The following is a 27,777-nucleotide window of genomic DNA, read 5'->3' on the forward strand; positions in this document are numbered from 1 at the left end:
TGGTTTTTAAAATTTTCTTTATTCTTTTTTTAATCAAAGATAAATAATGTAGTTTAAAGACCACATCTAAAGGTTTGTTACGAAAACAGTAGTCTTTCCTTTTCACACCGTCCCCAGAGGGGTCTATTTTGAGTTCTTTTAAGTAATTCTTAAGTAATTCTTGATACTTCAGACTCCATAGTATGTCTGAATCATACAGTTTTCTCTCTTACTTACCAGGTCACTAGTTTATCATAAAAGGATGTAACAGCCAGATGGAAGAGACCTTAGAGGGGCAGGTCGGGGGAAGGGCTGGGGGGGTGGCTCTCCCCACGTCTCCACAGGCTCACAGACAGAAGTGCTCCAGACCCTGCCCCTTGGGGTTTTCTGGAGGCTTTAGTTCACTCACTGGCCGCTGGTGACTGATGGCACCTCCGCCTCTACCCTCCCCAGGGCTTGGGTTAAACCGCGTGCTCTCATTCCTTGTATTTTTGGTTCTAGCCATCACCCATAACATTCCCACCCTCAACACACCAACAGTCCTGCTGGCTGGCACTGGTACCTGGTGTCTGCGTTGCCCCGGCCACGGGTACGCTCAGCTGTGTAGTGAGGGGACCTGCCTTTCCTGCAGTCCGTGGTTTCTTAGGGACAGTAGTTGGTTTGCCTTGTTTCCTGGGTACCTGATAATCTAACACTGATCTCTCCATCGGTTATCCGGATCTTTCCAGACGTTCCATCAGTTTTCATTTCCCTAGAGGCACAGAGCCCTCTGACCACCGCTTCTCTTAGTATTCATCTTTTATCTTCTGTATCTTGACTAAGGAATCATTTCTAATTTACTTGCTCATCTTGATGGATTTTCTAGGCGCTTCTTGAGAAATATGTAGATTGTCTATTTTTGAGCTCTTATACCCAGATACTTTTTGGTTGAGTCTAAAATTCCAGGATGAAAGTAACATCTTTGGCTTTTTAAAAAATTCATTTATTTCGCTGTGTTGGGTCTTAGTTGTAGAATGCAGGATGTTTTCACTGCAGCATGGAACCCTTAGTTGTGGCTTGTGTGAACTAGCCCTCACCAGGGATTGAACCCGGGCCCCTTGCACTGGGAGCACGGGGTCTTAGCTTAGCTACTGGATCACTAGGGAAGTCCCTCTTCTGACTCTTTAAAGGACGCCCCCCTCCCCCTGGTCACCTCTGCCCTTCACTCTGGAGGGCGAGGTACTGTGTGTCTCCGCGTCTCATGGGGTCTACCCGTGTCTTCGTGTCCTGGGTGGGTCTCTATCTCCTGACCCTGTGCTCAGGGGGCCTCCTCTGTCTGAAAGCCCATCTTCCCTCATTCAGACGTTGCTTTTGGCCTCCATCTTTCAGCTCTTCCTGTCCAGGAGGTGTTTTTCGATTTCCAGCTTGTGGATCAGGCCGTGGCTGCAGCACTCTCCCTGTTCCCAGGCTGTAGCCAGGAGGGTTTGAAGCTTTGCCCAGGTTTATCTCTCTGGGTCCTTTGTTGCTCACGCGGCTGGGCAGTCCCCGGCTTGAGCTTGGACAGTGAAAGCTGACAGCGGATCTGACACCGAGCAAGCAGGTGGGTCAGGGGCCCAGGATCGCTTTCCTTCTTGCCGCTGGGAATGTGCAGGGATTACATTGAGAAATGAAAGTGATGTGGCATTTTAGTCGAAGTTTTTCACGTGAGCTTTCACATGTTTTCAAAAGCCAGAGTGGTATGCCTCTGATGGCTGCCTGGCCTGAGGGTGCTGGTGGCTCCAGAGGTCTGCAGGTCTGGAAGCCAAGTGGGAGGCGCTGAGGAGCACTGACCCGGTGCCCCCGACCGCGTGGCGGGCGAGCCAGCTTCTCCCGCTATCCCTCTGGCCAGTCCCCCAGCGTCCGCTCCGCCCCAGGCAGAGGTGGCCAGGGTGTCTCTGTAGACAGGTTTGTTCTGTTTTTCCCACTTCACCCAGAAGTCCCTTTACCTCTGGCCATCTCCTTGTTCTGTCCCGTCCTCGTGGGTCTGTGCTTTCTAAACAAGTCCGCTTACTGCCACTTCATGGGGTTTGCGTCAGGGGTGGGGTACAGTCAGATGCCCGGGCCGTGGAGAGCTCCAAGAAAACTGGAGGCTTCATGTGTGTTGTTGATAGTGGACAGAAAAACACGTTCGAAACGTGACTGGTAAAACCACCCACAGGCTGACCTACGCGTCGTAAGACAGGACCCAGTCTTGGAAAAGGTGGCCCAAGGGGCAAGCGCTTATAGATCCATTAGGGTCTTAAACCCGATTCCCAGAACCGGCAGGCCTATGGGCAAGGGTGTCCTGCAGCTCTCTGCACACCTGCCCATCACCTCAGCGCTCTCCTAGCTCCTGCGTCTGCAAATACTGTGAGCAAAAGTACTTCTCAAATTAGTCACGTAGGAGACCCTCGACCTCTGATCGATGGGAATCCACCTACTGGCCTCGTCGGAACCCCAGTGGGGTCCACAGTCCGAGCAGCTCCCAGTCGCCCTGGTCATGCCTGGTCCACGCTGGAGCCTCCCTGGGCCGGGCAGGAAACGCAGGCGGCCCTGTCGGACACCACGTGGTCCAGGACCCTCATCAGGATGTCTGGCATGTGGTCTGTGAGCATCTTGGGGCCGATGAGTATTCTGCTGAATTCTGACTCGTGGGCCCACCTCACGGTGTACCGAGCGGCAGGGGAGCAGGAGCAGCTGGAGGAGGAGACGCGAGCCCGTGAGCGCCGCCTCACGCGTCACCCCACAGGCCGCCTCTTGCCACTGGCGGATGACGACCGCGGGGGCGGGGGTGCCCACACTCACCTCCCTGAGGCGCCTTCTTCCTCCAGGTGGATGATCCTGCCGGGAGGGTACAGCGGCGGGTACTTGGTGGGCGACTCAAGTGGGGACTCGCTGGAGAAGCTGTAGGCCGGGGACCCGTGCACCAGCAGGCTGTGCTCCCCGAGGAGGGGCTGCGTCAGGTCGCCTCCATCCAGCTCGGTGGGAAGGTCCTCGGGGCTCCCTCCGAACAGCTCGTACCAGCACCCGCGCAGCAGGATCTTGTACTGCAGGGAGAAGGGGGGCGGCCCGCGTGACTCCAGAGACCCCCTGGGACTCGGGAGCTGGGGTCTGGGGGCGGTGACCCCACAGCCACGAGGTCCGGCGTTCTAGTTTCTCAATGTGAGTCTTAGCAGTGTGGCGGGCAGGGCCCAAACTCCAGGGTCTCGGGGGCACTGATGCCATCACATTTGAACCAACGTTTAGAAAACAAATTCAAGCAGATTTGGGGGAGAAATGATCTTCAATTCTTTTAAGACAAGTCCGTAAACCAGTTTTTCCGTTAAAAACATATATATATATATATATTTTTTTTTTTTAATTTGCAGGAAGTGTGATGAGAAAGTTTGTTTTTTAATTTAAAATTTTCTGATTAGCAACAACAAAAAATTCACAAAATGAAGATGTTAAAAAGTAAAAATCAGGGGCTGGGGTTGGTAAAAAAAAAAAAGTAAAAATCATCTCTAATCCCATCTAAATAAACCACATTTTGGTATAATTTTTTTTGGTCACAGCTATGTATACTTTGTCCCCTACCCCGGCTTGAATCATATTCTAAGAGTCATTTTTAATCTTGCCCTTTAACAAAAAAAGCTCTTCAGTACATCACGGGTAGCCTTCTCTACTGGTAAACCTAAGTGTACTTGTGGCCTGAGCCAAGAGGCTGCAAATCTTTGGAGACGTGGTCAGACCAGACCAGCACAGCTGTCTGCACGCTGGTAGGGGACAGGCCCACCCAGCCTCAACTGGTGTGAAGGGCAGGAGAGCCCGGCCTGCAGCCTGATGCTGGGGGGCGGTGGGGGGGACACGACACTGTCAGCCCTAACCTCAGGATTAACTTCAGAGCTTAGGTAGGACAGCCCACAGCACAGCAGGACCAGCGCCTCTTAAACTCTGGCAGCCTTATTTTCTCAGCTTTGGGACTGAAGGCATCAGAATGCTATCTGTCAGGACAGGACTAAAGATGACAAAGAGCAAATGACTCAGCCAAACAGGGATGGTTCTATCGAAGCATTTAATCTGTGCGTGCTTAGCCATCTGCCTTCCGGGCGTGTCTGTGGTCTGTGAGGGAAGTGGAGGAGTTTCTAGCAGCATCAAGAGCCCTGGACTGCAAGGCTCTGAATGAGAAACAGCCTCCGGAGGCCCCGGACAGCCGGGTGGGGAGGCCCCAGGGCCCCTGAGTTACCTTGGGCTTGTTGCAGTGGGCGATCACTCGCAGGATCCTCCTCTTCAGATCTTCCAAGTTGGTTACACTCAACCTGTCGAGCAGAAGGCCAGACTGAAGCTCTGCACTCGGCCTTCCCCGCCAGCCCGAGCCCAGCTGGGGCGGCCAACATGCTCACCTCGGAATCACGTCCTTGCCCAGGACAAGGGACACGATGAAGGTCTTGGAGTATTCATAAAGGGATTTGCTGAAATAAAAAAGTTGCTTTAGGGACGCTTCCAAGAGAAAGTGAGTTAACTGCCAAGCCAGGGAGCGGTCAGTGTCCCCAGAACTCAACTCTGTTCTCCATCCTCTAGAGGAGGAGAGAAATGAGACTGCAGTTACAGCAACTTGCTGAGAAAGTCCTAGGTGTCAGCACTGGGCAGACAAGTAAGGTCCTTAACCCAGAGTGGGGTCAGCAGTCAGGAAGCCGGGGAAGGGTGGACGCGGGCGCCTCCTACGGGCAGGAGTGGCGCTGCGTGTCAGCAACAGGGAAGGACGGGCTCTTAGTGAAACCGTGCTGAGATGCTGCGCTTGCTGCGAGGGGAGGAAACGAAACTGAATCACACTATACACAAAACCACCGAATTGAACAGATCACAGACCTAAATAAAGGCCAAAGGCCAGACTAAACGGCTTTTAAAAGATATGACAGGAGACTAGCTCTACATCCTTAGCACAGAGATTTCTTAAATAAGAGAGACCCAAAAATCATAAGAGAATGACAAATCAGTGTTAAAGAACTCATAAGCTGAAGACTTAAAGTAAAAAGACATCAAAGAGTGAGAGTGTATTTATAACACATACTTGCAACCAATGAACAGCCGAGGTACTGAATACGTACACAATGCAAAAATAAGATACACAGAGAAATGGACCAAAGGAACTTCATCAGAGTGGAGACGATAAATATATGAAAAGACGTAGCTTCATCATGGAAGTGTCAAACAATGGAACACCACTGTGCACCCATCAGACTGGGAAAAAGGTTTACATCTGACACTGAAGTGTTGGTGAGAATGTGGAGACTGGTGCACACTGGTGAGGGTGTGAACAGGAGGAGCAACCGCTACACAGAGCCAGCACACACTCCAGGGCCCAGCACGGCCCAGTGTCCATCACCAGCAGAACAGACGGATGGTTTGTGATAGATGATGAAACGTAACGAGCATTTACACAACAACGTTTTACAGGCATCAAATATGTGAAATAAAAGGGGAAGTAAGCAAAAGTATAATTCCATTCCTCTAAATTTCAAAATCATGCAGATTCAAACTATATTATGTAGAAACACGTATACAGGTGCTAAAGCTGTTTTTTAAAGCATAGGAAAGGACTTCCCTGGTGGTCCAGGGGCTAAGACTCCACGCTCTCAATGTAAGGGGCCCAGGGTCAATCCCGGGTCAGCGAACTAGATCCCACATGCCACAGCTAAGACCCAGTGCAGCCAGATAAATAAATTAATTAAAAAAAAAACACCATGACAACAAGCACTGCCCCGGATGTGGAGAAAAGGGTATGACTGCATGATGCTGGTGGGCATATAAGTTGGTGTAGCCACTACGGAAAACAGTATGGAGGTTTCTCAAAAAATGATCCAGCAATTCTACCTCAAGGTATTTATCCAAAGAAAACAAAGACATTTGAAAGATACCTGCACCCCCACGTTCACTGTAGCATTGTTTATAGTAGCTGAGATGTGGAAACAGCCGAATTATCCACTAATGGATAAATGCATAAAACAGGTAAGGTGTGTGTGTGTGCATAAAACGGAATACTATTCAGCCATAAAAAACAATGAAATCCTCACTGATGTACGGCCGAAACCAACACAACACTGTAAAGCAATTATTCTCCAATTAAAAGTTAACAAAAGCAAAAGAATTTCTGCTTTTGTTCAAAATCAACAGGCCTGTTACTGTAAGCAACTTTGGTGTATATTTAATACCAGTAATGCCTATAATAAACATGTTGCACTTTGTCTTAACCTAAAAAAAGAACAAAATCTTGCCATTTGTGGACAACATGTTTGGACCTCGAGGACAGTATGCTCAGTGAAATAAGTCAGAGGGAGAAAGACAAATACTGTACGATCTCACTCACATGTGAAAACTGGAAACACAAGCCAAGCTCAGGCACACAGAGAGGAGACTGCGGGCTGTCAGAAGTTGGGAGGCATAGCAGACGGAGGGAGTTGAGAGGTGGGTGAAATGGGTGAAGTAAGGCATAAACTGCTGGTTATAAAGTAACTGAGTCCCTGGGAGGTAAGGCACCGCCCGGCTACTACAGTTAACAATACTGTCCTGCATATTTGAAAGCTCTTAAGCTCTTGTTAAGGGAAGAAAAGATTCTGTAACTGTTTACGACGACAGATGCTACCTAGACTTAGCGTGGTCGGTTCACAATACATGAGCATCTGACCGTGTTTCACAGCCATAACTACTACCACGCATGCCAGTTAAAGCTCAATTTGAAGACAGGCCTCACGCTGCACCGTCTAGGGGGTTATAGCCGTGGTCCAGAGACCCATGAAAGGCTGGCCCGTCTTTTTTCAACGGACAATGCTTTGACACAAACTTCTCCTGAGGATGAGAAATTGTAACTAAATTGCAGACAAAGTACCAGTTTGACCGTTTATCCTAAGTGAAGGGAAAGGAGTACCTGAGCAGCCCCCTGGGCGGGGAGAAGGCGTAGCACCTGACCTGCGGGTACGGGCTCTTGAGCATGAGGGCCAGCAGCGCCGCGGCGCCCGCACCCAGGCTGTGCCCCACAATGACCAGCCGGTACTCCTGGGGGCGAGAGCAGAGAGGTTAACGGCCGAGAGAGCAGACGGCAGAGAAGGCCAGAGAAAGGAAAAGCTGAAATCTCACAGGTGCGACGCTGAATGCTTGGCTCAGAATCCCGTCGTCGACGAGGCGGCGGTAGACGTATCTGGCGGCCTGCGAGATGCCCTGCAAGTGCAGACACAGGGAGCTGCTGGTTGTCGGGTGTGGCAGGACTACATGGGCCCCCCTCTGTGACTCTGTCCCCCAACACAGGATGGGCCACCCTGGGACCAGCAGCCTCATCGACTGCCCACTGCTGTGTTCCTGGAAGCTGGTGTGGAGCCTGGCGCAAAGCAGGGGCTCGAGGTATTTCCATCAACCAAGAGGTGACCTCAGGAACACCTTTCCGTGTCAGTGGATGTCTCTATGGCTTTTCCTGGAGCCGCACAGCATCTTGCTGTATGGATGTCCCACAATTTACTTTCGCCAAGTTCCCAGGGTTGGTCAGGTTTAGATTATAAGCGACTGATCTTTTAAAATGATGGCAAAAAACCAAAATTCTAAAATCGCAAACAGTGACGAAGCGGCCACCGTTCCGGCAAAAGCCGTGCTGAAACCATTGGAAGGGAGTTCTAGGGAGGTCAGCTCTCAATTTCCAAAATTAAAGTACAACTTTCTAACAAATACAGCTGTCCATGAAACAGACTTCTTGAACATTAAGTAGTTCCAATCGAGGAGGGACAACCTTGTAAACCAAAAATGTTTTCAGGACGCTTCCTACATGACAGCACACGACTCCAGGCCCGGCAGCCTAATCTCCAACAGGATGAAGCGGGGGAAATTCCACGAGATGGGACTCTTTTGGTGGTGCCTAAAGCTACTGCACGCGCCCGAGCCCGTGACTCTCTAGCCCTGTGAGCACAACGCGGACCCCGGCATCACCTACGAGAAGCCAGGCGGTCTGGGCCACTGGCCAGATCTCCCTTTCCTCCCACACCTGCCACGCGGTGAGGTCGACTTCCGCCAGCTAGGCACCCATCAGCTGTCTGTCCAGGGCAGCCAGAGTCACATGGCATCTGGACCACAACTTGGCTGGCGGTGGGTCTCCCTGGCACAGGCGTTACGGGTGACACGCCAAGAGGGTGTTCAGCCGCACAGCCTGGAGAGCGTCGGAGCCAGAACCAGGTGCCCAGGCCAAGAGCAGGGAACAGTCTCACCCTCAGCACCTGAGCAGCTGTGCTCCCGGCTGGAGGGCAGGAGCTGTCGCTGGGTGAAAAGGTGGCAGAGGCCTCGGCTGAGAGCCGGTCAGGCCTGCAGCGTCGCAGCACGAAGCCTGGGTCTGCGGCTCAAACGCGTGTAAGAACAGAGGCAAGACACCAAGGCCGCCGGGCTCTGAGGGCAGTTGGCTGGTTGGTGGGTCTCTATAATACATCTTAAATTTCTTATTTTCCTTCACGCACATCTAGTAATAAACTGGACTTTCCTGTGAAATTCAGGGGCAGAAAGACAACTAAGGGTTAAAGGGAAAGAATTCACATTCCCAGGACTGTGAAGCTCCTAACCGGCAGCAGAATGAAATCCAAAAGCCTCTGCCACCCTGGATCTTCTCTGGAGTGTCCTGGCACACACACAAAACCCCATAACCCCCAAAAAACAGTAAGAACAGAAAACTCTGGAAGGAAAAAAGCTGTCCAGACAGGACACTGGGGCTCAACTACCAGCAGCCGCACTCTGGCAGTAACAAATACTTTTATAAAAATTAAGCATTCTATTTAAAAAATGATTACTACAGGAGCAATACGTTTTGGTTAAAAATAACACACGAACGTAGAAGAACAGCGCAAGCCCAGCGCCCTCCACCCTGATTCCTCAGGGGTGCCCTTTAGGGAACCATTCCGGATGTCCCTCCATCTGCAGCCTGGTCAGTCATCAGGTAAAAAAGCGAAACCGCAGTGACACCACCTCACCCCCACGAGGGCGGCTCCGTCAAGAGTCTCCGCGAGGACGTGGGGAAACGGGAACCCACGTAGTTTGCTGGCGGGGATGTGACATGGTGCAGCTGTGCTGGACGACAGCTTGGGGGTTCCTCAAAACCCTCAACGGAGAAACAGCAGGAGAGCCAGCCACCCGGCCTCCGGGCAGATCCCCCGGAACGGAGAGCGGGGACTCAAGCCGTTAGCTGCACAGCCGTGTTCACAGCCGTGTTCCTCGCGACAGCTAAAGGGAATTCTGACACACTACCGCATGGGTGAAGCTTGAGAATACTATGCTCAGTGAAGTAAGACGGTCACGAAGAACAAATATAATTCCACTTACGCGAGGAACGTAAAGCAAGCAAATTCGCACACAGTAAAATGGTGGTTCCCAGGGGCTGGTGGCTCCCACGCCCCACCCCACCCCCAGAGCACAGTCACAGTGAAACAAGAAGTGGGCATTGTGACATCGCGGACTGTGGCCTGCGGAAGGAGCCCCAGGGAGTGCTGAGGCTGTGGGGGGGGCCTGCCTCTCGGGAGGGTTGGGGGGGTCTTCCTCTCAGGAGTGGCTGTGGGCGGGGGTCTTCCTCTCGGGAGGGGCTGTGGGGGGGTCTTCCTCTCGGGAGGGTTGGGGGATCTTCCTCTCGGGAGGGTTGGGGGGGTCTTCCTCTCGGGAGGGCTGGGGGCCTTCCTCTCGGGAGGGTTGGGAGGTCTTCCTCTCGGGAGGGTTGGGGGGTCTTCCTCTCGGGAGGGTTGGGGGCCTTCCTCTCGGGAGGGTTGGGGGGTCTTCCTCTCGGGAGGGTTGGGGGGCTTCCTCTCGGGAGGGGCCCTGGGGGCCCTGCCTGTGCTGCGCTGTGCTGACGCTTTCTTCCCGTGGTCAAGGACTGCCTCAGTTACAGGGGAAGAGGCACTCAGATGCCCACTCTGAAACTTGTTCCAGTAAGTGTGTGGCTGCTGGCAAGTCACTCAGTCACTGTGAACCTGCTTCTTTCTCTTAAAAATCAAAAGGAACCCCTCAGGGCTTTGGGGAGGTCGTGCTGCATGGCACTGGGCATCAGCAGCCTTTGCTACATGGAAGTGTTAAGAGGAGAGGCTTGGAGGGGAAACTGCCCCGACCCCTTTGAGTGCCCCCGACAGAAGGCTCCAGACCACACGCCCCGGGCCCTACCTTGTGTGCCCAGCAGTCCTGCGCCTCACACTCAATGTCGAGGGGCTCGCTCTCCGCAGACAGGTCCGTGAGGATATCCTGAAACAGCGTGTGGGGAGAGGCCGTCGGCCGGGTGAGGCGGGGGGTGGGGGGGAGTGCCAGGTGGCAGGACGCGCCTGAGGGACCCGCGGGCAGTCGAGCCTGGACACTGGGGAGGTGACACAGGGTCGGGCCGGCGGACACCCAGAGCGCGGGGTGACTTTCGACTGCATGACTTCACTTAGTATTCTTTCGAGCTTTGGGTACAGAAAATTCAAGGGGAGGGTCACCAGGGTCAGGGGCCTCGGGAGTCAAGCGGGCAGTCCCCTGGGAGCAGCAGGTCCAGCCTGCCAGTGTTAACTTTACAACATTTCTCAGTGAGAAGGAAAAGGCTTCACCTGCTTTTCCAAGGGCCCGCTTCACACCCTGGGCCTGCTTCCCCAGGGCGGGTGCTATCACGGAGGCTTCCTGGCTCATCTCCCAGCTCTGGGCCCCGCCCGCGCCCCTCTCCCCAGCGGGCGGGTGGGCTCCGTACCTGCAGAGACATGGTCCCTCTGATGGCCACCACCACCGACTCCTTCCTATGGTCCAGGGCCACCAAGAAGGGGAGCTCGTACACCTGGGGGCGGAGAGGATGGGCGTCAGCACAGCCGGCCCTTCGTCCGCTGAGCGCCCAGCACCCGGTCCTCCCGCTAATGCGGGGCCAGGCAGACGCCCGCAGGCGGTTGGCACTGGGGACACCAGGGGACGGTGCCTGTGCCTGGGGAGCGGGCGTGCGTCGGAGCCTGGCGACCTCACCTCCCTGGATGCCCCCGAGAGGAGCTCTACATGTGGCAGTGTGAAGGCGTCTTGAAAGAGCCCCCAGAGCAGACATGAGCCTTCTGTGGAAAATTACCATCTTTAAGCCCACCGGCCCTTTCACCAGCAATCACTGAGCAGCCGTGATCACGGAGTGGCCCCGATCACGGAGCGGCGGTCATCACCGGGGGCTCCGGGCGCCCGCAGCGAGCTGGGCAGCAGACACAGGTGACGTGAAAACACGGCCCCTCTGTACGCCCACATGCTCTGACCTCAGCAGCATGGTGTGAGGTGTCCCCACGCCCCAGGCGAGCCTACGCTGCAGGCGTGCGGGAGCCCACGGCTCAGGCGCAGCACAGGGCCCCACAGTGCCTGTGCGCTGCGACTGTGGGCTCGTCCTGAGCCGGCTCCCACAGCACAGCCGTGGCCTGGGCTCCAGAGATGTGAAAGCGCCACGGCAGAGGCTCCTGAACAGCAGACGTGAACTGCTGTGCTCCCGGAGGTTCTGGGCTCTTGGCGCCGCTGCAGACCACGCAGGGAGCCACGAAGCAGCACAGGACAGCCCCTGGCACCAGACGGACCGGCTGCTATGGGTTCGCTAACCTGCCCGGCAACTCCGAGACCCTCCCGAGTGGGAGGCCTGCTGCCCGGCATGAACACCATGGAGCCAGACCCAGAATCATCAGCGACTAACTCCCGGCACCCGTGTGGGGCTCCCGCCAAGTGCAGCTCACGGCTGTTCAGTAGAAGCTGTCTGCCCATCTCACGCTAACCCTGGGTGGGCGTCACAGGCACGCGTGAACCCGCTGAAGCAGCACGTGAGATTTGGGGGTGAGCGTGTATCTGTGTCTGTGTCTCCGCACATTTTCCCAGGGGACTCGTGTGTAACCTCCACCAGAACCCCAGAGGAAGGCGCGGCCCGCTCTACCTTGTCGTGGAAGCTGATGTGGATGAAGTCTCGGTGCTGCAGCCCCGTTGTCTGCAGGATGGAGCCGAAGTGGCAGTTGAGCTGATCGCCTCCGACCAAGTCGTAGTCGGCGGTCCTGCGTCTGCAGCTGGAATGGGGGCAGAGGTGTCGCGGCCGCGCCCGGGAGACCCAGCCCGCCGGCCCGTCCCCCAGCAAATGCGAGGACTCTGCGGACAGTATTCACACTCCGTCTGGCTAACCTCTAATGGCTTTTTGAAGACATTTCTTCATTTATTTGGCTGCACTGGGCCTTAGCTGTCGTGAGGGATCTTTCGCTGGGGCACCCACTCTAGTTGTGGCACTGGGCCTGGCTGCCCCACAGCAGCTGGGGTCCTAGGTCCCTGACCAGGGATCGAACTTGCGTCCCACGCATCGCAAGGCAGACTCTCAACCCCTGGACCAGCAGGGAAGTCCCTTTAACGGCCTTTAAATGATACCTGTGTACGCTTCTTACTAGAGTCTGGAACCATGGTAATACTTCCCGTGTTCAAAAAATAAACCAATAGGGATGGGAAGAGACCCTAACCTCATCAGGAACGCACAAGCCAGCATCATCGCCTGATACGAGGTACTGAGAAGGACACACGCTCTGCATGGGGCATTCCTGCCGAAAATGTGTAACCTGAACCGTTCGTGAAGAAACCACGAGAGAAAGGCAGAGTGAACACCGTCTTACGACCCACGAGACTATCCTTTTCAAAATGTCAGTATCATGAAACATACGAAAAAATGACTGAGGAGTTGCTCCAAACTGGAGGAGACTAAGGAGATGTGACAGCTCAGTGCAACACACGATCCTGGACCGAAGGAAAATGTGCTTCTGACGGTACTCCTGGGACAGTTAGGAAAACTGAATAGCTGATGGCAAACTTGCTGAATTTGACACTTGTCCTGTAATTTATGTCGGAGAGAGACCTCGTTCTTAAAAAACACAAGCTGAAGTAACTGGGGAGAGGGGCATGATGTCCAGAACTCTGATGGTTTTTTCTCGGGGGCGGGGGGGGGGGGGCGCACACGTTTATGGAGAGGCACTGACACAGCACACGGGACAAGAGTGAGCTGCGACCGGGGCTCCAGACACAGGACGCGGGAGTCGTCAGTACTGCGCGTGCAGTTTCCGAGATATTTCAAAATGGGAAGAAGCTTTTAGAAAAGGGGAATGTGATTATCTTTGGAAAGTAAAGTCCGGACACCACAGCAAGCGACCTGGGCAGGGAGGTGGAGGCCTCGCACGACCTACCAGTCGCCGCCGACCCGGCAGAGCCCCGTGAAGGGGTTCCTGTAGACGTAGAGGGGCCACCCGTAGGCGGCGGCCGCGAACTGCATGTAGTGGTGGCAGCTCTCCAGCTCTGCGTCCAGATCGGCGGCCTGCGGGGCAGAGACACAGCTCCCGTCAGGGCGCCCAGCACGGAGGGTCAACGCGCTGTCCGCCTCGGATCCTCGTTTTATGTTGGAGTGTGGCTGGTTTACACGGCCGTGTGAGCTTCAGGTGTACGGCAAGTGATTCCATTACACACACACTCTACTCTTTTTCAGAGTAGTACCTACTCTTTCAGATTCTTTCCCCACATCAGATGTTACAGGACATCGAGGAGAGCTCCCTGTGCTACACAGTAGGTCCCTGCTGATTGATCTCTGGCAGAACATGCTATGATCTTAAATCCGAACTCAAATTCCTGATTCTTCCCTTTCTTTCTTCAGGGAATAGACCTCTTGGAGGACTTCTGTTGGAAAAACTGATCCCTGAGTACAGACAGACAGAACCCCCTGACTTTTTTGGCTGTGCTATGTGGTATGTGGGATTCTAGTTTCCTGACTAGGATTGAACCCACGGCCCGTGCACTGGGAGTACAGAGTCTTAACTGCTGGACCACCAGGAAGTCCAGACCCCTCGTTTAGAAGAATGCACAAGTTAGCAGAAAAATCCCTCGGGACTTTGCAACTCTGGTGAAATAAGCCCGTGACTTCCTGCTGGATGCACGTGTAGACACCACGTGTAGCAACAGGGGCTGCTGGGAACCAGGGGCTCGAATGAGCGGCTGAGACAGACAAATGATCCTCAGGCAATTTTCTCTTTCAAAAGCCCAGAAATCTGTGGCGGAAAAGCAACCACCAAACAAAGTTGAATTGCTCCCCAGGCTTAGAGGAAAGAGTGCATGCACTCTGGGAGAACCTGGTCCCATCCCAGAAGGAAGTTTTGATGTGCAGACAACAGCCAATTTCCTAAAAGAGAATGTTTGGCGGGGGAAAGAAACACATGATGGGTGACGGGCTGGCCAGGAGTCGGCTGCCCACCTCACGGCCAGGGGATGCGGATGGGCCATGCCTGACAGGCGCCAGACCACAACTGGCGAGTCCACACATCAGGACGCCAATCACTGTTCATAAAACTGGTGTTTTTTTTTGTTTTTTGTTTTTTTTTTACAAATAGGTATAAATCTCAAAAGGGTACAACCCAACAGAAATGTAGGCTTACCTGGAAGGGCCCGGGGGAGCGGGTGACTACCTCGGTGGGCTCCGGGGGGCTCCGTGCGTGGTCCTGCTGCTGATGGAGGAGGGCGAGGCCGGCCGCGATGTCGCTGGGCACCAGGTCCGTGTCCTGGATGGGAAACCACTGCAGGTCAGCACCTACCCGGCGGCAATGGCCATGAGTCCCCGAGGGCCCAGGTGTACGCCGCTCACACGCGCACACACACGCACGCACACAGAGTCTCAAGTGAACAGGTGTGTTTGAAAATCCTTCCCTCTCAGGACGCCTGCACGTGACCTGGTGTTTCTTACTCTCCTGCCCTCAGACTAAACCCACTCGGGGACATAATCACATCACTGATTCCTATTCTCAGATTTCACTTAAGTGACTCAGCTATTTTTAATCTATGACACATGCCCATAAAGCAGGCAAATGTGCCCTGTTTGTAGTAACAAACGATGCTAGTCTCGTTTACACCCTTGCTGCTCGAGACGCTGAGGTCTTGTTGAGAAGGGCCCACGGCAGAGGCTGACGAGCTTGGGCTCACACTCACCGGGCAGGGCCAGCCTAAAAAGACCCCCAGACTGGGAAAGCCCCAGAGTCAGTCTGCGGGGCCTGATCTGAGCCTCTCCTCCCAGGACAGGGACAGGGAGCCCCCCAGCTGCCCCCCACCCCCAGAGGACTCGCCCTCGGGAGCTACGTTCTGTCGACAGGGAGACTGACTCAGGACGCGGAGAACTCATCTGCCCCAAAGAAGCATTCACGTAACAGGAGGAGGAGACGGAGCAGACCCCGGTGGCTTACTGAAAAGTAGGTTGAGAAAAGTTCTGCCGTACTCGAAAAGGCGACGCGAGTGTGGTCGTCCCGGCCGATGCAGCAGCACAGCAGCCTGACTCGCGTCTCCCACACGCCGGTCGCCGCCGTCCTGAGGCCACTCAGCAGCTGGCTGGACTCGCGGCTGTCCAGGGGCTGGGGGCCCAGGGGGGCGCCCGGGGCCGCCTTGCCCCCCAGCGGGTCGAAGACGATGAGGATGGTGAGCACGGTGGAGGCGATGATGAGCCAGCTGCAGGGCGGTGGGGGGGGCAGGCTGAGACCCAGGTCCTGCAGCCCCTCAGCCACGTGGGGCCGGGGCGCCTTTCCGGGGGGGCATCTCCTGCCTCAGGACAGCTAGGGCTCCAACTACCAAGGAAGACGGAGCTGGCTGGGGCAGGCAACTCAGTTCCTCGAGAAAGTTCATTATGAGCCCACAGCCAACCGAGGCCTGGCGAAGAATGGAGCCCCCAGAGCCACAAAAGGAAAAGGGGGCTGTGTGGTGGACAGAGCCGCGGCCAGGTCCAGAAGCTCCTGCCCCTAACTGTGGTTTACTCCCTGGGGCCCCAGGGCTCTGCTCAGAAAAACCAGGGAAGCTTCTTGCACTCAGGCCATGCATGAACGGCTTTCATCCACGCACTGCACTCAGTCGCTGCAGTCGTGTCCAACTCTTTGGGACTCCATGGACTGCAGCACACTGGGCTCCTCTGGCCATGGGATTCTCCAGGCAAGAATACTGGAGTGGGTTGCCATTTCCTCCTCCAGGGGATCTTCCCAATCCAGGGATGGAACCCACGTCTCTTGAGTCTCCTACATTGGCAGGCAGATTCTTTACCACCAGCGCCACCTGGGAAGCCCTTTCATCCGTATGTTTCAATACTTCCAGGCTGCCCGCGATGCACAGGGCGCCGTGGGTGCAGGAGCGTGTGTGCTTCAGGAAGGTGACCCGGGAAGGGCCGCCGCGGCCTCCGCTGCCAGGCTCGGGAGTGTGGCAGGAGCCCCCACCCTGACTCACAGCCCGTGGGGCAGGGCTAGATCATCTGTACGATTTTTAGCTGGAAAAGGCAAAAGCCTTGCTCCAGCGGATTGTGCTCTGCAGCAGTCCCGCACACCGTGCAGCTTCCTGTCCCACTTGTAGTTCGTGCCCTGCTTTGGTCTCAGGCTTCTTCCTTCTTCTGAGGGGCCAGAGGGCATGCAGAAAAGTGGGAGCTGGCAAGGAAGGGAACTACAGCCGGAAGTGTGTGCTGGACCATGAACCATTCCTGCCTCGTGTCTAACTACTTCAGGAAGCCTGCACGCCACCAGGGTACCTGCAGGGACCCCACCTCGAGCGCACCTCGGACGAGAGCCTGCAGGAGGAGACGGGACCTCACCTGACCACGACGGTTGCGATGATGCCGCTGCCCACTGTCCGGTCACACTGAACACCATCCGCGATCCAGGCGGCTCCCAGGGACGCCCAGACCATCTCTGGCAGGAAGAGCGCCAGGCGCACGTAGAGCAGCTTGGACATGGATTTCCGCGGTCCTGGATTACAGATGGTCCCTGGAACACAGAGCACGTCCATGCTGCACGCTAGCCTCCGCAGGGATGGGGCGGCTCCTTTCGGCAGAAACACGGTGGCCGCAGCACAGATCTGTGCTGGCTGCACCCCCGCCAGCCTACCTCTGAGAGCGAGAGGCAAAGCGAGGGATGGGAGGCGTGACAAAAGCCTCAGAATTATTTCTTAGACTCACTGGGGCTTAAAAACACTTCTGGGAGGACTTCCCTGGTGTCCAGTGGTTAAGAATCTGCCTTTCAATATCGGGGACATGGGTTCGATCCCTGGTTGGGGAACTAAGATCCCACATGCCCAGGAACAAGTAAGCCCACACACCGCAAGAAAAGATTGTGCTTTCAGCAATCAAGACCCAACGCAGCCAAAAATAAATAATTAAAAAAAAAAACACACACTTCTGGGTTTTCTAACTACACTGACCATAAAGTCACGTTCCACATCAGGATACTTTTGAGGGCAAAATGAGGCTCTATTAACAATTACGCCAGGACAAGCAACGTGAAACAGATCTGTCACAGGCGAGCAGGGGCAGGCGGTCACCCAGGCCTCACAGCCGGGAAGGTCCGGGACCACCTGTCACACCGCCCACCCGAAACGCCTCCATCCTCAGGACGACTGCGATGCACTCACCACCCCACTTCACAGATGAGGAAGCAGAGGCTCACAGAGCTCAGCAAGCACTTTCTAAAGCCAGGTCTGCATGACCCAGGCTCTCTGCCTCACCAGCGCCCTGTGGGCATCACTCTTGGGAAGAGAACAAGTGTGACCTGGAGACCACTTGTGGATGCCCACCATCGAGACACAACATTTAAAACTGCGTTTGTAAGACAAACCCAAGTATCATTAACTCTTGATGTAAAACATCAACTCTCCCCCTTCAGGAGAAGTTGTGATAAACACCAATTTCAGCATCAAAACCACCACACAATTCAAACAAAAGCAGTAACTGGAAAAAAAAAAACAACCCTAAGATCTGAAAAATAATTTGATAAGAAAACAGCTTTTAAATTCCCAAAGCTACCTTCCACTAGAATGAATTACTGAGGGTCACGTTTTAGAACACTGGACACCATCAGGCCTCACTGAGGCCACAAAGCAGAAAGTCCTAAGATAACTGATACAGCTGCCTCTCTCCCTGAGGGGCAAGGAGTGCAGGTCTGCAGAAATCCGCCCCGTCTCTAAAGAGAATTATCCTGTAACAACAGCCAACCACCAGAGCGAAACAGGAAGGAGGATCTGCTCACAGCCTACCCCGGAGGCCAAGGATCCCGAGGAAGGGGCCGCTCGGACACTGCGCGCCCGGACCCAGGACCCCAGCCCCTGGCGCCGCCCGAGTGGGGCAGAGACGGAGGCGAGGAGGCAGGAGACGCGAGTTCCTGCGAAGGGTCCAGAGAAGACAGCAGACGCTGAAAAAGCCTCTTTTTTATGTGCATGCTTGCCTAGGAAAACATCTTGCTTTTATGTCAACCTTTATTCTCCCCTCGGGGCAGTCAGCCGCTGGTTGGACCTGGTGCTGCAGTGGGCATCACGAAGACAATGCCCAGAATGGATGGTGTGACCGCGTCCCCGAACACGATGGCCTCGACACGGTCTCAGGAGGTAACCCCGCTGCCCCTCCTGAGGCAGGGCCACGGATGTGCAAGCTACAGAGGGCAGGCCTGGGTCACAGAGGGCGAGGCGAGCAAGACTTCCTCAAACTCAAGCCAGACGTGGCCAAGGGCAGACCTTGACCTCGAGGGCCTTCTGTCGAAACACGGTACTCGTGAGGGTGGTGGTGCTTTAGTCGCTAAGCCGTGTCCAACTTTTTTGTGACCCCGTGGACTGTAGCCACCGGCTCCTCTGTCCGTGGGATTCTCCAGGAAGAATACTGCAGTGGGTTGTCATTTCCTTCTCCAGGGGATCTTCCCCACCCAGGGATCGAACCTGCGGCTCCTGTATTGGCAGCTTCCTTATCACCGAGCCACCTGGGAAGCTCATGAGGGTGGATCTTCCCTAATTAAACCTCCCACATGGTTGAAACAAGAGGGTTTCATCAGGGAGCTTTTCAAATCAAAACTAGAAACCTTATAGTTTCTGCTAAGGTAACGAGCTGAAATTACACCCCTACGTTGCTAAGAGAAATTCTGACTTCATCCAGATGGCTCATCTAACTGAAAGCCTTCAGTCATCATCTCTTGGCAGGATGGTTACTCCACTTCTTAGCTGACTTGAATCATCCCATTTGCCTTTTTTTCCCCTTAACTTTACAGTATTCCTCACTGAAGTTTATGTAACATTGTTAATAAAGCATACAATGTTATTTATTGGCAATTAAACTAACATGTTTTTTATAAAATCCCATCTTTGGTATCTTTATCTACAAGCATCAGAAACTCCAACACAGGCTGGTTTAAAAACCAGCAGGACCTGTCCTGACTCAGAGGACTGGAAATGCAGGGCATGGCTGGCATGGGTGCCCTCCTAGTCCCGAGGGGAGGTGGCAGCTCATTCCTGCAGCGTCTCCCCAAGGACAACACCACACTGCTTCTGGATCTTTCCCAGGCAAGCAGGGGAGGATGTCCTGGAACTTCCCAGGGAACTCCCCAAATTTCACTGGCCTGATCCAGGTCACACACCCAGTCCTGAACCAACCACCGACCCCCAAGGATCACTCCAGCGTGGGGCAGAGGGCAGGCGTCTGACACTATGTGAGGAGCCGGGGGCAGTCCTGAATAAAACTGGTTCTGTTTGGAGAAGGCTGTTGGCTGGAAAAGCGATCCACCCATGACACCCCGCACCCAGCAGACGCTTGCCGAGCCCTGATGGGTGAGCTGAGCCCGGTTCGCCTGGGGCATGAGGTCATCCATCCCTCACGCAGTGTGAACGTGGCCTGACACCACCAAATATCTCTGAAGGAAAACGTTTAACGGGGCAAAAAAAGTGTATCCTTAACCCACTGCGGGGCTTCCCCTGTGGCTCAGCTGGTAAAGAATCTGCCTGCAATGCGGGAAACCTGGGTTCGATCCCTGGGTTGGAAGATCCCCTGGAGGAGAGAAAGGCCACCCACTCCAGTCTTCTGGCCTGGAGAAGTCCATGGTCGGTAGTCCACGGGGTCACAGAGTCAGACACGACTGGGAAACCTTCACCTTCACTAGCCCACCATTACAGCCATCACCCTGGCGCGCGGAACAGACTGCCGTGAGCGGACTGTACAGGACAGTCGGAGACACAGCCTGTTCCGCAAGCACACGCCCTGGAGGCTCCATCTTTCAGAAGATCCGACCGCACTCAGAACCTCCACACACACGTCCCAGCTCCCTCCTCTCCTTCAGCCTCGGCACTGGTGCCAATCCGGACCAGGGGTCCGACTAGAAGGCAGGACTGGGACTGCCTTCATCAGACCCCACGCGCCCATGTTCTCAGAGCTAAGTGAAAATACACAGCGCTCTAGTCTACATGTTACTGCGCGACTCGCCACGTGCCGTGCTTCTGGCTCGTCTGGACCCTGAGGTCTTGTTCTCACGAAACACTCTGCCTAACACTGCTCTCTGTATCTCCCACCATCTTTTAAGTTTCAGTCTATGGTTTGGAAACGTCGAGACCTGGATTCCGTCCCTGGGTGTACCGGCTACTTCCTCCCTCGCAGTCCTCTCACCATCATCTACGCTTGGGCATTCCTCCTACACTCAGGCAGCGAACACACCCTGAAGCACGCTGGATGGCAGCCCGCCAGGCAGCCCTGCCTCTGACTGATGAGCTCTTATTTACTGATGCATTTCTTTAGCAGCCAGCAGACTGCTCAGCTTATCCTGCAAACCACAGTAAGCGACAGGGAGGCTTTGCAACGTTTTCAGGCATTCTCAGCTAAGTGGCTGTCTGCAGAAAATGGTAACAGATAGAAGAAGTTATTAAGAAGAGACGTAACTTTTGGGACTTGCCTAGTGGCCCAGGGGTAAAGAATCCACAGGCCAGTGCAGGAGACACGGGTTCCATCCCCGGTCCGGGAAGACCCCGCATGCCACAGAGCAACAAACCCATGCCCCACGACCGCTGAGCCTGTGCTCTAGGGCCCAGGAATCGCAATGACTGAGCCCACGTGCTGCAACTACTGGAGCCTGCGAGCCCGCGGGCCATGCTCTGCAGCGAGAGAAGCCCCCGTGACGAGAAGCCCACGCACAGCACTAGAGTTGTGGCAACACGAGAAAAGCCTGCACAGCGGCAGAGACCCTGCAAAGCCACAAGAAATGCACTATCGCACACAAAAAAGAGCAGCCATGTAACTCTTACAGCTCATCAATAAAGGACAAAGAACCCGATTTAAAATTGGGCAAAGGATCTGAACAGACGTTTCTCCAAAAATGATATGCAAACGGCTACCGAGCATATGAAAAGAGGCTCAATATCATTAGTCATCAAGGAAAAGGGACTCCAAACCACAGCGAGGTACCACTTCAGTAGGACGGCTGTCCCCAAACAGTCAGATAATAAGTGTTGAGAAAGATGTGGAGAAACGAGCCCTCGGGAAGTGCTGGCGGGAAAGAAAAATGGGGCAGCTGCTTGGAAAACAGGCTGGCAGCCCCTTAGAAAGTTAGAGTTAGCATATGATCTAGCAGTGGCCCCCCAGGTACACATCCAAGAGAAATAACACATGATGGCTACGTCAAGACAAGATGCGACTGTTCAAAGCAGCATTGTGTGTAATAGCCAAAAAGTGGAGACAACCCAAATGCCCACCAGCTGACGAACGGTTGGGTAAACCATGGTATATCCACTCAGTGCAGCATCATTCAGTCATAAAAAGCAGTGAAGGGGACTTCCTGGTGGCCCAGTGGCTAAGACTCCATGCTCTCACTGTGGGGGGCTCTGGGTTCCATCCCTGGTCAGGGAACTAGATCCCACATGGGACAACTAAGGCTCTTAGAGTGCCACAACTAAGACCCAGCACAGCCAAATTAAACAAATATTTTAAAAAAGAAAGTGAAAGTTGCTCAGTTGAGTTTGACTCTCTGTGACCCCATGGACTGTACAGTCCCTGGAATTCTCCAGGCTAGAATACTGGAGTGGGTAGCCTTTCCCTTCTCCAGGGGATCTTCACAACCCAGGGATTGAACCCAGGTCCTCCCGCATTGCAGGTGGATTCTTTACCAGCTGAGCCACCAAGGAAGGCTCTGCTTTAAAAGAAAGAAAGAAAAGGTGTCCAATAGAAAAGCCTCATCCTTACCTTTCATGCTGACACATACGATGGCTGACACGGTGCCTATGATAATCGCCAGGAGGACGAGGAGCACGATCAGGTAGCTGCTGAGCAGGACGCCCCCCGGGCAGTCCAGCTTCCCTCTGTGCATGAGGTACAGCATCAGGATGCCAACCCACCTGTAGAGACATGGGCAGGCTCAGAAATGGAACCCAGGGAGCCGCTTTGCAAAACATGATGAACAAGGCCAGGTTCACTTTGGAATCTTAGTCGGTCAGGAATCTGCCTGCAATGCAGGAGACCGGGGTTCAGTTTCTGGGTGTGAAAGATCCCCTGGAGAAGGAAATGGCAACCCACTCCAGTATTATTGCCTGGAGATTCCCGTGGACAGAGGAGCCTGGCAGGCTACTGTCCATGGGGTCCAGAAGCCGGACACAACTGAGAGACTAAACCACCACCAATAAAAGATTTACTAAATCAACTAAGAGTACAGCTCTTTTTCCTTTTTTTAATGAATTTCATACTTTGCTGACGGCATTGTTTTTATTCTATGCCTATTGTAATACATTTACTACTTCATTTATTTGGCCTTGCCAAAAAATTCTGGCATGCAGGATCTTTGCTCCCCAAACAGGGACTGAACCTGTGACCCTACAAGGGAAGCTTGGAGGCTCACCAGGGAAGTCCCTGTAACACAGTTAAAGCCATAAGCAAGCAATTTCAATGCAAACTCCTGGGAAAAAGGCCCCACTGTGACTCTGAGCTAGAACAACAAAGTATATGCTTGTTCAGTTATCAGCAGAATTTTTAACTTCCGTGTATTAACATGTAATTGACAACAACACATCCTAACCTGCTGTGTGCAATACAAAAACAAGAGGTTGGGAAACAAGCTACCGGAAGAGTCTCACGGTGACTCACCACTGGGGTTATTTCAGAATCAGGAAGAGAGCATCACTGGGCAAGAACCTAGTTTTAGGGGGTTCAAGGCCAGAAGGGGAACTGGACTAGGTAACTGTGTGGTTTTGTCAGTTTTGTAACATTATGACTCTATGTTTAGAAATAAAACACGAAATGATCTCGGTAAGACGGGCTCTGAAAATTACAAAAGGACTAAGAAGCAGCTCATAATATTTCACGTTGTTAAGTTTCTTTCCCCTAAAGAATCTAAATACTTTTTTTTTAAACGTATCAGATATATATCTATATCTATATCTATATCTATATCTATCTATATATAGATATAGGCTGCGCTGGGTCTTCCTTGCTGCGCGTGGGCTTTCTCTAGTTGCAGCTTGCGCGGGCTTGTCACTGCGATGGCTTCTCGAAGGCGGAGCACAGGGCTGTAGGGCGTACAGCCTTTAGTAGACGCAGCTTTTGGGCTCAAGAGTTGTGGTGCCTGGGCTTAGTTGCTCCAGACATGTGCGATCTTCCACGACCAGGGATTGAACCCGTGTCTCCTGCATTACTCTTTGCTCAGACCCTTTGGGGACAGACTTCAGGCGCCCGATTCCACGGACTAGAGAGTAAGTGCCAGTCCCCCGCGGTCCTGGGATTCAGCCGCGCCCGGTTCAGGAACCGCGCACGAAGGGTACTGTTGCCAACCTCTCGTCCGGCAAACACGGGATGCCGTGCGTTTCCGTGCTGAGCGCTGGAGAGCTGCAGGCGGCAGCGCCCGGCTCCGGGGGAGGAGATCCCGCGGCCACCGCCTCGGCGGCCAGCGCGCCCCGGCGGCTCCAGGAGGGGCGCCTGAGCCCCACAGCGCCGGCGTCTCGCCGGCGGGCCCGCCCCGTGACCCTGGGCACGGCCCGCCCGCCTGTAAACGGGGAGAGCAGCGGCACCCAAGTCCCACGGCGGCGGAGGGGGCCAGGGACGCGAGCGCGGGGCAGACAACACCCTCCCCGCCCGCGGCCGGCCCGAGCCCGCGCCCTCACCACAGCACTCGCACCAACAGCTCGAAGACCCCCGGGAAGACCAAGTCGTCGCTGGCGATGGCCCAACGCCGGCCGAACAGCACCATCCCCGGCATGGCGGACGGAGGCCCCGCGGCCCGCGGCGCCCGCAGCCGCCCGGAGCCCGGCGCCCTTGCTACTCTGCCGCCTCCCCGCGACTCCGCGCAGGCGCACGCGGGGGCCGGGCCCGGCGCACGCGCACTGAGCCTCGCGCGGTCGCCGCTGGGCCTCTGCGCCTGCGCAGATGCGCGGCCTGGGGCGCAGGTGCACTTCATTGGCTCTTTGCACGTGTTAGGTCCCTTCTGTTGTTTTCTTTTCGTAAGTAGTAAGCACGCCGCCCGCCCCGAGGGCTTTGTCAGCCCAGAGACACCCCGCAGTTAGTGGCGGATCTGGGGCTCAGCTCATATACACGTCTGTGTGGGCTGCAAGGCTGTGACAAAGTTGCCCGCCCCCCGCAAGGGTTGGTGCTGTTGCTGCTGACAAGTCGCTTCAGTCGTGTCCGACTCTCTGCGATCCCATAGACCGCAGCCCAACAGGCTCCTCCGTCCCTGGGATTCTCCAGGCAAGAACACTGGAGTGGGTTGCCATTTCCTTCTCCAACGCATGAATGCATGCTAAGGCGCTTCAGTCATGTCCGACCCTATGCGACCCTATGGACAGCAGCCCACCAGGCTCCTCTCTCCACAGGATTCTCTAGCCAAGAATACTGGAGTGAGTTGCCATTTCCTTCTCCACCCCGCAAGGGCAGGGGTTAGGAGTTCCTCGTTAGGAGCCTCCCTGGTTCAGAGCCTGAAGCCACTCGGCCGCTTGGTGCTGGGGAGTGGGGAGTAGGCTGATCTGCCTGCCTTCCTTCCTCCAAGCTGGTCGTAGGTTCTGACCACTTCTCGGCCCCTCCGCTCCCCTCCACCCCGGTCTGAGCCCCCTTCATCACATACCTGATCGGGTTTCCCCACTGCTCTCTCCAACTCTGCCGTTTCCCCTCCTCCTCTTCGGTGCATTGCCCTTACAGCAGCTGGAGTGATGATGAACCGTCAGACCAGGCCCATCAGCTTAGAATTTTTCAAGCCTACACTTTGTGCATCCAACCAGTTCATCCTAAAGGAAACCCGTCCTGAATATTCATTGGAAGGACTGATGCTGAAGCTCCAATACTTTGGCCACCTGATGCAAAGAACTGACTCATTGGAAAAGACCCTGATGCTGGGGAAGATTGAAGGCAGGAGAAGGGGACGACAGAGGATGAGATGGTTGGATGGCATCACCGACTCAATGGACATGAGTTTGAGCAAGCTTCTGAGTTGGTGATGGACTGGGAGGCCTGGCGTGCTGCAGTCCATGGGGTCGCAAAGAGTTGACACGACTGAGATGGAACTGAACACTTTGTGCTTAAAATGGACTCCAACCTCTTGCAGTCTTTTCCCTGGGAGTCACACATCACAAGTTTGCAAATGCATGGTTGTCTCCCCGAGTTAGGGCTACTTTCTCCCTTCCTCACTCACCTTGCCTGCTGTGTTTTTTCCCCCTGAAATATACCAAGCTCATTCTGCTCCTCCTGCAGGTATTTCCCTGTCACTGTCTCACTCCATTCGGGCCTCAGCTCTAACACAGCCTCTAGAGCTTTTCCCGAAAATGAAGTCAAGTAGATAGTGTATCGGAGAAGGCAATGGCACCCCACTCCAGTACTCTTGCCTGGAAAATACATGGACAGAGGAGCCTGATAGGCTGCAGTTCATGGGGTCGCTAAGAATCGTGCACGACTGAGCGACTTCACTTTCACTTTCATGCATTGGAGAAGGAAATGGCAACCCACTCCAGTGTTCTTGGCTGGAGAATCCCAGGGGTGGGGAAGTCTGGTGGGCTGCCGTCTATGGGGTCGCACAGAGTCGGACACGACTGAAGCGACTTAGCAGCAGCAGATAGTGTATGCCTGAAGACTCACTTTTTAAGTGCCCAATGCCAAACTAGGTCAGAAATCTGTAGTATTATGTTCTAATAGTATAAAAAAATGACAATCCTTGTTGTTGTTTGAAAGGATTAGTGCTATATTACAGGCTTCCCAGATGGGTGTTGTAAAGAACCTGCCTGCCAATGCTGGAGAGGTGTGTTCGATCCCTGAATCGGGATGATCCCTTGGAGAAGGGAATAGCTATCCAGTCCAGTATTCTAGCCTGGGAAATCCCACGGACAGAGCACCCTGGCAAGCTACAGTTCATGAAGTCACTGAGTCCGACGTGACTGAGCACGCACTCGGTAAGTCTTGCAGTAAAAGTGCTATATATTACGCTGCAAGTTACTTTTAGGTTGAAAGGATAAAAGAGGGAACTGTTTCAGAACTGGAGGAGACCCTACCCCCACCTCAGCACCTGCACAAGGCTCGTAAGACCGCACACTTCAAAAGCTAACCCAGATCAGGTTTGGGGGGCCTGGGGGGACGGCACAGTGATTACTGAGCAAAGTGCACCGTCCTTGGAATCTACCTTCCGCCACTAGAGGGCGAAGCACATAGAAAAAAGACACACCGCTGTCGCCAAGTCGCTTCAGTCGTGTCCGACTCTGTGCAACTCCACGGACTGCAACCTACCAGGCTTCTCTGTCCATGGGATTCTCCAGGCAAGAACACTGGAGTGGGTTGCCATTTCCTTCTCCAAAAAAAAAAAAAAAGACACACACTGAGCCCCAATTCAATCAGCCTTCACTCAAATGGGTGGTTTTGCAAGGTACTTGGGAGTCAGGGTCTGAAGATAACGCAGGTGAACAAGGGCAAAACTACCGATGTGGTCAAATGCATCAGAGGAACTCCTGCTGAACTGGTTCCAGCCAGCCTTCAAGGAAGCTGTCCCAAGCTGAGCACAAAGGGAGGGGAAAGAGGGTCCCTGAGGTCCCCAGCACTTAATGTGCACCAGTCTCAGGGCTGTGAGCTTCAGGACAGGGCTCCTTAACACCTCACGGAAATCCTACGGTGGAGTCTCTGCTGGTAACAGAGCAGCAAAATGGCTCACGTTAATTCCAAGGTCAGGGCTAGACAGTGAGGGGCCAAGACTCCATACATCTGACCCCAAAGCCTGTGCTTTTCCTAGCGTTCCCACAGATTACTAATGATTTCTGTTGAAACCGAATCTTTGCATTCCAGCAAACTGTCTGACTTTCTGGTATCTCTGGGCTGGATCTTCCCTAGCAAGGCTTTCTACCTGCAACTTTTTCTCTACCCGTTTCTCTCTTTGACAGACTGTAAGGAAGCAGGAAACCTTGTTTTTTTGGCTACAGTGAACAGCTTGCAGGATCCCGGTTCCCCGGCCAGGCACTGAACCTGGGCTGCTGCAGTGAAAGCACTGAAGCCTACGCACTGGCCCAGAGAATCCCCGGGAAACCTTCAAACCCCGCGACTGGACTAGACACTTGGATTGGTGTCTGTAAGCAGCCAACACCCAGCATCTTTTCAGAATTATTTAGTGAGCAAATCTGTTAATTTTGCTTTATTTGTATGTTTAAAGAAAAAACACAAATTCACACAAATAAAACAGCTTGATAAAAAGTATGAATTACCTGATAACCTTTATTCAGGAAGTGAGAATAATTCAGAAACAGTGCTTCGTGAGGTGCGTCAGACAATGCCTTTGTTCCCGAGTGCGCGAGGCCGCCGCCCCAGTCCCACGCCCCCCAAGGTACCTGTGGAGACGTCACCCTGGTGGACCACAGGATGGTGGCGGCATCTCAGCCAGCTTTACTTTTCCTTGGGCAGATGGCTGGCGGAGGTGTCAACACTCCATGCTTCCGCAAGTCCCAGATCCTTGCTCTGTGCTCGCCTAAGAACGAGCCCAGCTCGTGTGTGAGTTACATGCACAAAAACAAGACTCCCCCAGCCCCCAGTTTGGGAACTCTGGGGTCTGCTCCATGTAGGCCAGGATT

At 54.1% G+C, this 27,777-nt stretch overlaps 1 protein-coding gene and 1 long non-coding RNA gene across 4 annotated transcripts; one reads left to right on the forward strand and one right to left on the reverse strand.

The window, feature by feature from the left end:
- Positions 1 to 24,062, reverse strand: DAGLB (diacylglycerol lipase beta). Of its 3 annotated transcripts, XR_008707660.1 has the most exons (16): positions 23,854 to 24,062; positions 21,947 to 22,098; positions 16,562 to 16,733; positions 15,183 to 15,441; positions 14,385 to 14,507; positions 13,149 to 13,276; positions 11,870 to 11,996; positions 10,679 to 10,762; positions 10,126 to 10,203; positions 7,090 to 7,170; positions 6,881 to 7,008; positions 4,359 to 4,427; positions 4,202 to 4,274; positions 2,782 to 3,023; positions 2,418 to 2,673; positions 1 to 1,595 (listed from the first exon to the last, which is right to left on the reverse strand). XR_008707660.1 is itself a non-coding variant. In XM_055562446.1 (15 exons), the coding sequence occupies exons 1-15, from the start codon at positions 23,946 to 23,948 to the stop codon at positions 2,475 to 2,477; spliced, it is 2,010 nt and encodes a 669-aa protein (XP_055418421.1). In that variant the 5' UTR covers positions 23,949 to 24,062; the 3' UTR covers positions 1 to 2,474. The 3 variants fall into 3 exon arrangements, 2 of the variants coding, with proteins under 2 accessions (XP_055418421.1, XP_055418422.1); XM_055562446.1 differs by having other exon boundaries at positions 1 to 2,673; XM_055562447.1 differs by having other exon boundaries at positions 1 to 2,673; positions 23,868 to 24,023.
- On the forward strand, positions 23,356 to 27,535 carry LOC129638017 (uncharacterized). Its single transcript, XR_008707661.1, has 3 exons — positions 23,356 to 23,445; positions 25,923 to 26,121; positions 27,097 to 27,535. It is a non-coding gene; the product is annotated as an uncharacterized LOC129638017 (long non-coding RNA).
- Positions 27,536 to 27,777: the final 242 nt, after the last annotated feature.

Source organism: Bubalus kerabau, chromosome 23 (genome assembly GCF_029407905.1).
Source record: "Bubalus kerabau isolate K-KA32 ecotype Philippines breed swamp buffalo chromosome 23, PCC_UOA_SB_1v2, whole genome shotgun sequence".
Classification (NCBI taxonomy): Eukaryota; Metazoa; Chordata; class Mammalia; order Artiodactyla; family Bovidae; genus Bubalus; species Bubalus kerabau.